General features: G+C 35.5%; 2 protein-coding genes across 11 annotated transcripts; one reads left to right on the forward strand and one right to left on the reverse strand.

The window, feature by feature from the left end:
- Positions 1-698, reverse strand: LOC121995189 (glutathione S-transferase T3-like). Its single transcript, XM_042548996.1, has 2 exons — positions 648-698; positions 1-528 (listed from the first exon to the last, which is right to left on the reverse strand). The coding sequence occupies exons 1-2, from the start codon at positions 696-698 to the stop codon at positions 1-3; spliced, it is 579 nt and encodes a 192-aa protein (XP_042404930.1).
- A 1,636-nt stretch (positions 699-2,334) lies between these two features.
- On the forward strand, positions 2,335-6,529 carry LOC121997578 (putative pentatricopeptide repeat-containing protein At5g59200, chloroplastic). Of its 10 annotated transcripts, XM_042552065.1 has the most exons (6): positions 2,335-2,656; positions 3,231-3,924; positions 3,997-4,100; positions 4,182-5,616; positions 5,988-6,086; positions 6,306-6,529. In XM_042552065.1, the coding sequence occupies exons 2-4, from the start codon at positions 3,336-3,338 to the stop codon at positions 5,100-5,102; spliced, it is 1,614 nt and encodes a 537-aa protein (XP_042407999.1). In that variant the 5' UTR covers positions 2,335-2,656; positions 3,231-3,335; the 3' UTR covers positions 5,103-5,616; positions 5,988-6,086; positions 6,306-6,529. The 10 variants fall into 10 exon arrangements, with proteins under 10 accessions (XP_042407999.1, XP_042407994.1, XP_042407992.1 ...); XM_042552060.1 differs by adding an exon at positions 5,729-5,890 and having other exon boundaries at positions 3,231-5,616; positions 6,167-6,529; XM_042552058.1 differs by adding an exon at positions 5,729-5,890 and having other exon boundaries at positions 3,231-5,616.
- The last annotated feature ends 869 nt before the right edge of the window (positions 6,530-7,398 follow it).

The following is a 7,398-nucleotide window of genomic DNA, read 5'->3' on the forward strand; positions in this document are numbered from 1 at the left end:
TTAGATGAGGTGTTGCTTACCCCTGACTCCGAGGTCCTTGCCAACAAGGTGATCAACGGACTGTGGAGTAAATATTGGACGATCTTTTACGATTCTCCATACATGCTCGAGATTAAATGCATTGCCATTATTTTCCTTGTGATATTTTTCATACGCAAACCGCAATATGTCCTCATTACTGTGGCCGCTATGATACGCACTATAAATACTATTGTAATTTGTGTTGAAGGGATATACCTTTATTTGTATGGTATTGTGCCAATGCGATCGTATGACACTAGCAATTCTATTGGGTATAGCTAGAGGACGATTCTCATTGTAGTTACTTGCAATACGACCCCAGAAAACATCTACTTTCTGATAATTGTCGATGATTGGATCATCGCTGATAGTAACAAACGACCTCGCTAAAACCTCATCTTTAACCTTACTCCATGTTGATCGCTTTCTTCTACCCGCAGTATTAGAATCCGCCTTATCCAAATTTGTGACTTTTAATTGGGGATTCACGGTCAGACAGTTGAGTTTCTGGAACAAAAGTCAGAGTAAATAGTTCATTTTTCATCAAAGATGTAAAAGACATACCAGTTACATGTCAGTAGGGATCCTCTGGTCTGCAAATTGTGGACCAGGAGATGGTCCCTTACATGAGGATCCTTGATTTGGATAAACTCCACCTTTAAATAGGTGGGGTCCATCCAAATCAAGGGTATAAAAAAGTGGACCATCCCCTGGTCCACAATTTGCGGACCAGAGGATCCGTCCTCGTTACATGTGGATTAGATGGATAATTTTGTAGATATGGATTATATAAATAATTTGGTGGATATGGACCATATAGATTTGGTGGATATGGATTATGCAGATAATTTTATTGGAATTTGTGAATCTTGAGAAGAAGGATTTTCTTTCGGTAATTTTTGATAATTTATAAAATTTTTAAAAAAATCCTTGATTATTTTCATCTATTTGGAGGAAAATAGAAGAAGATTTTTAAAGGAATTTAGATGTTTAAAAAATTGAAATAAGATAATGAGTATTTATAAATGAAATTTTAATTTTTTAGCAGTTGAAAAAGCCATTTATAGAGGCGCGGCGCAGGCAAATATAAAAATCAACTACTCCCTTTTTTTTTTCTTCTGGCTTTCTTTCTTTCTGCCTTTCTAACTCTGTCAATGCCCCAACCGACCCCTTAAATAGGGGAGGTCAGATTTTCTGATTCAATTAGAAGATGAATAATTTATAATTATGATTAGATTATGATCCTGATCTAATTATAATTAATTATGATCTCTCCCTTAGTTCACAGTCTTCTAAGATTATAGTTTGGATCGGGGTAGATAGTCAGAAGCTATCTCCCGCTCGACGTTTGACAGCCTGACCATTTGCCCACTACCGAAAGCTTTCACTCATTCATTCCAACCTAAATTATAATATGAAGATGATAAATCTAGAGAGATCATAACTAATTACAATTAAATTACTATCACAATTTAATTATAATTATAAATGATTCACCTCTTATCTACTATTTCTTAGACCAAAAGATCTAGTCACAAAACAGAGGATAGAGATCTGGATGAATCGATAGTTAATTAATTTGCTTCACATTATCACGTAATTAAAAAAAAACCTTGAATATCTCAATTATTAAAAAATAATTAATTAATTAAGAAATATATTGTGTATGAATTATATTCATCCAGATGTCTCTTCGTTCTTAGATTGTATGTGACAAAAGATAATTTTAAAATTGAAGAAATTCTTTTATAAAGTTAATCATGCTAGGTAACGCCGAGTTTGGGATGATCGATTTTTAGATAATATCAAGTCTAGGATGATCGATCCGATCCCATAGAAATTTTCCACCGACCACCAGGATAAATCGGAAAATACTCGTAGCGAGCAACCCAACATCTTTTAATTATGTGTCTCATTTATAAAAAAAATTCCTACAAATTCGTCATAACGAAGATTCAAACCATAAATACTTGAATGACAATTTGAATATCTTATCACTATACCATAACCCCGGAAGTTTTCTAAAAACACTCGAGTCACTGTACTTGAACGACTGAATAATATCACCAGAAAATATTAATTCTACAAAACTGAAATCCACCGTCACAATCTCCTCCCCTCCCCGGTTTGGAAGGCACAAAACTGAAATCTATTTATCGATCGAATATTTAAATATCGAATCTCATTTTTATTTTTTTTAATTAAAAAAAGGCTGAATAATACGAGCAATGGTAAAAAAAAAAGAAAAAAAAAAGGAAAAATAATGGCCCATCAATTTTATTTTTTATAGGCCACTGGTCTCATTTCGTCCGTCCATTCTTGTTAGGGTTTTTGGCGCCGGCGTTGCGCCAACGCCCGCCCTCAGCCTACCTTCTTCTCCTTCCTTTCAACCCGGCGCGAATATCAGGAGCCATAGCGATAGGGTTTCCACCCACGTAGAAGTTCGGGGGATCCTCTCTCTCTTTCCCCTTCCTGTCCCTGGTTATCATCTTGCCTCCGCCATGCCGTCTCCTGCTCGCTGCGGTCCTCGCACATTCGTCCCGACTCGTGCTGGGAATGGTATTTTGTGATTAGAAATTGGGATAAAACTATAGTTCCTATCATGATGGGAACGGGCGTCTTATTTTGTTATAAGGTTCACTCTGCCACCTTTTGTGATTTTTAAATTGTGCTATTTTTATATTCCTTTAAGTAGAGTCACTGTCAATTGAAGCAGTGAATGCATTTACTTCTGATGCAATTGAGCATTTCTAACATCCACATTCTTCAAAGTTTTGGCGGAGTTATTTTACCAACTTTATGAAGAAGGCTTTCCCTGTTGCCTGCCTGCTTACAAACTGACTAAAAAAATTTTTCCTCCGAGAGCTAATTAACACTTTCTGTAGGCGTCATCTTGCTGAAGCTTGTTTAAGAGTTCTCTTTCTGGTGAAGAGGGGCTGGGTGAGCGAAATCACCTTTTTGCTTCATTGTCTAAGGGTCCTCTTTCTTGAGAATCTGCAATATAATTATGAGCTCTCTATCTGAAAAATTATGCAAAGCATTATCGTTATGATTTAGTATTGTTGTATTTGGTTATGAATTACAGTAAATAGAGTTAGTTCTGAATAGTTATAAAATTTTGCATAACAATATCCTGTTGTTATATCCTCGTAATTCAAATTTATACATTTTGATTAACATTTTAAATACTCATTATTTTTTGCTCCTAGATAATTTGGATTTGTGGGAACAATCATCTATTGCAATTGCAAACCTGGGGTTTACTGGTTCTTTGACTGCTGAATCCTCTTTGAAACTTTTAGTTCCATGCATTCATGTTGCTGCAGAAGCTAGGGATGCTTCTGCAAGAATGCTCAACAAAGAGGACTTTCAGACTTGGCGTTGCACTCCATGCTTCAGTTGTCAAGAACGGTGTGGAGTCTGACCTCTTTCTTTCAAACCATCTAATCAATATGTATGCCAAGTGCAAAGATTTTGAATCTTCAAATTGTATATTTGATCACATGCCAATTAGAAACATAGTATCATGGTCAGCTCTGATTGCTGGGTATGATCAAGCCAGCAACCCATCCATTGCTTTGAATCTGTTTGCTCAAATGCCATTTCAGCCCAATGAATATATCTACGGAAGCATTATTAGTTCTTGTGCAACCCTTTTTGCCCTGGCACAGGGTAGACAGGTGCATGGTCAATCATTGAAAAATGGGTATGAAGGCATATCCTTTGTCTATAACTCTTTGATGTCTATGTACATAAAATGTGATTGCATGGATGATGCTCTACGCATCTTTAGAAGCATCTTGAAACCAAATTCTATCTCTTACAATGCAATGATCACAGGATTTGCTGAGAAGTTCAAACTGGATAAGAGTTTGGAGCTATTCAGACTTATGAACCAGCAAGGTTTGCATCCAGATGAGTTTTCTTATGTGGCTCTGCTAGGAATATGCTCTACTGTGGATGATTTGGTATTAGGCCTTGAATTGCACTGCCAGACGGTCAAACGGGGTCTTGACACCACAGCTTTTGTTGGAAATGTTATCTTAAAGATGTACTCAATATGCAATTTATCTGAAGAGGTAGAGAAAGCTTTTATGTCGATCAATAATAAGGATATGATAACATATAACACTTATATTGATGCATGTTCCAATTGTCAGGAGCATATGAAAGGGTTGATGTTGTTTAGAGAGATGACTGTAATGGAGAATAACTCTAGTTTAAGTCCTGATGCATTCACCACAGCTAGTGCTTTGGCTATATGTGCAGAACTTGCTTTATTTCACTATGGAGGTCAGATTCATGCCCATTTAGTAAGAACTTGGATGAATCTTGACATAGTCCTTTTTAATGCTCTCATTAACATGTATGCTAAGTGTGGCTGTAGCCGATATGCTAAGCTTGTGTTTGATTTGATGCCGATTAATAATGTGATATCTTATAACACAATCATTGCTGGGCTTGGGAACCATGGGCACGCAATGACCACTTTGGAAATTTTTGAGCAGATGAAACGTGAAGGATTCACTCCAGAGTCTGTAACATTCATTGGACTTTTAACAGCTTGCAGCCATGCTGGCCTAGTTGATGAAGGTTTGACATTATTTAATTCAATGGAGGAAACATATGGAATATGTCCTGAAATTGAACACTTATCTTGCTTGATTGATATGTTGGGTCGATCTGGGAGATTGCTAGAGGCTGAGGATTACATTAAAATGTCTCCCTATCAGAATGACTATGTGATCTGGGGCAACTTGCTTTCCTCATGCCGCCTTCATAAAGATGTTGCTATTGGAGAACGGGTAGCTATTAAGCTTTTGGAACTTCAACCGAGCACTAGTTCACCTTATGTTCTCTTGGCAAATTTATATGCATCAGATGGAAAGTGGGAGGGAGCTGCTGAAGCTAGGAAATTGTTAAGATATAGTAGGGTGAAGAAGGAGCCTGGTTATAGTTTGATAGAAGTAAAAGGAGTGGCAGAAAAGTTCACAGTTGGTAATTTTTCACATGAACAGATTGGAGAAATTGTAGCAACATTGGACAGCTTACACTGGATAACAGGAAAGGTTCATGAGTGAATCTACATTCCTTTGATAACAAGGGACCTGCAGGTGCTTATCAAATAGATCATGGAATCAATGTTAATTATCATTTTGTAGTCCAATTTCTGCAGAGCATGTTAATGTCAAAACCAGAGTCGAAGTCCTTTAAGGTTCCTAATACTGAGAATATTGTTGAAAAGGGGAAGAAGGCTCCCTTCAAAAATCAGACACATAATCTGCATAAGATTTGTGGAGGTTTGCAAGCTATTACGTACACTGCTAGTGGGTTGCTGTCTGCAAGTGTTGATGCTCTTGAAAGTATTTGCTGGAAACATCCCTAGCAATCAGAATTATGGGATTGATAATGCATATAATGATGAATTCGTTACCCCTGAAGGGATAGTTGATGACTAGAATCTGACAGATGCAGTGACGGTCAATTAAGACTGTTCTTATGGTACTGCATAAGAGCCATTTGGAGGATGCAAGAAAGGGAGGCTTGTTTTGTGCCACTGATCCATTGATATCAAACTTCATTATTCCCTTGCAGGTAAATTGATGAAACATATGTTTTTCTCATGCAAAATCTGTCTGTAATGAAGAAATGCTGCCTGTTTTTAATATACCAACTGGAAAAACATTTAGTAACCATAATTTATCAGGGTTTGCAGCACAATTTGTAAAACACTTAGACAACTGCTGTTCGTGACTTTTCTTTTAAGAATCAGATCTGCAAGTGATTCAGTAGCTTAATTGTGTCCAAGCTGGTGCTACTGGGATTCCTCCACTATCCAACTGTACCGACTTTTGTCTTTGATTCCTAGGTTAATGATTGTAACTCCCGCTGATAATCTTTTCTTATATTTCCCCATTGGTTTTGTTAGTCGATGTTGATCATGTGTTGGCTACTTGTGATTTCAGGGAAACACATTTCTTGTGCCAATGGGAGAAAATTCATTGTTTTCTGAACATCACACTCAAACTGGGCGGTGCTTATCGGTTAGGAGACCAAACTCGCAGGTTAGTTTTATTCTCTCTGGCTTCTTGTGGTTACTTGGGCTGTGCAGCACTTTGTAATCAGTGTTCTGTGATCTTGTTAGGTGACCAAACTTCCATCATTTGTCGATTACATTCAACATGGCTTCTCATCTATTAGTACTTGTTTAGTGCAAATTTTGTTGATTATTGTTAATCTTTACTGATAAATTTTTTGTCGAATGTAATTTTATGTGATTATAGCTTAAAGGTGTTCATGCAAGTTCGCTGCTGCTCAAACCAAGCGTAGGGGTGTTTTTCAATCCTTTCTGAGATTACAACAGTCTGTCAAAATTTATCAAAATACCTCCAAAAATAAGTTTCAGGAGCGGACATCCTTTGGGAAAATTGAGACATCGGATTAATCATTTGTTCTTATTTCAAAACTATCTAGTGAGTTGATAAATAGAACAAACTTTTCTGAATCAGTTGAAAGATTCTTCCTGTCATTTTATTTTATTTTTTTCCTGTTTTTTTTTTCTTTGCAGAAACTTTCCTTTTTTTTTTTTTTTGTATAAATTTTGAAGTGACTATGAAGTCAAATATCATTTCAAAATTTTGAATCGAGAGGAGAGAGTGAGTAATGAATGTTATCGACCTAATGATTTGAATTGAAGAAACTAAAAAGATTTTTTTTAAGAAATTGGAGAAATAGAGAAAAAGGTGATATTTTGAATTCCAATATGTTTGTGTAACTTTATATTTAGTCGAAAAGGCAAGTCATAAACTATAATTGAAACTGGTTATTTAATTTTATATTCATCTGAAAGTTGGAAGATTTGAAAAAAAGGAATTTGGGTTCAGTTGGATTAAACATACAAATTTAAAAATTAATTTAACATTTCAAATTCCACTACCATTGCCCTTGTTGTGGTCAAAATAATTTAAAAAAAAAAGAGTCAAATGAAGCAAAATTTTCCATTCAGAGTACGTCAAGATTAAAAAGAAGCTAAACATGACTATATTTTACCAAACAGAAAATAATAGTTGTTCCTAAAGAATAGAAGTAATAATAAAATTATTACTATGTAATTTAGAGATCACGTGGTCTAGTTAAAAAAGAATCTTTTGTAAAGCAATAAATCCTTCTCTGAATTCACAGTGGAATTTTGTGTATCGGATTACTTTTTTATAAAAGTAGATTCTAAATAACTGATAATAAATCTTCATGAACCAAAACTTTAATTCATTTCTTAGAATATATTATTGTTTTACCAAAATATTAAAACGACAATGAATCCTAGCAAATGAATTAAAATCAATGAAAATTTCTTCAAATACTAATAGATCAGATATC

This window comes from Zingiber officinale, chromosome 6A (assembly GCF_018446385.1).
Source record: "Zingiber officinale cultivar Zhangliang chromosome 6A, Zo_v1.1, whole genome shotgun sequence".
NCBI classification, from domain to species: Eukaryota; Viridiplantae; Streptophyta; class Magnoliopsida; order Zingiberales; family Zingiberaceae; genus Zingiber; species Zingiber officinale.

Coding starts and splice junctions, on each gene's coding strand:
- LOC121997578 (XM_042552060.1), top strand. CDS start 3,336: ATGTTGCTGCAGAAGCTAGGGATGCTTCTGCAAGAATGCTCAACAAAG.
- LOC121995189 (XM_042548996.1), bottom strand. CDS start 698: ATGGACCCCACCTATTTAAAGGTGGAGTTTATCCAAATCAAGGATCCT. Junction 529..647: donor TCCAAATCAAGGATCCTCAT/GTAAGGGACCAT, acceptor CTTTTGTTCCAG/AAACTCAACTGTCTGACCGT.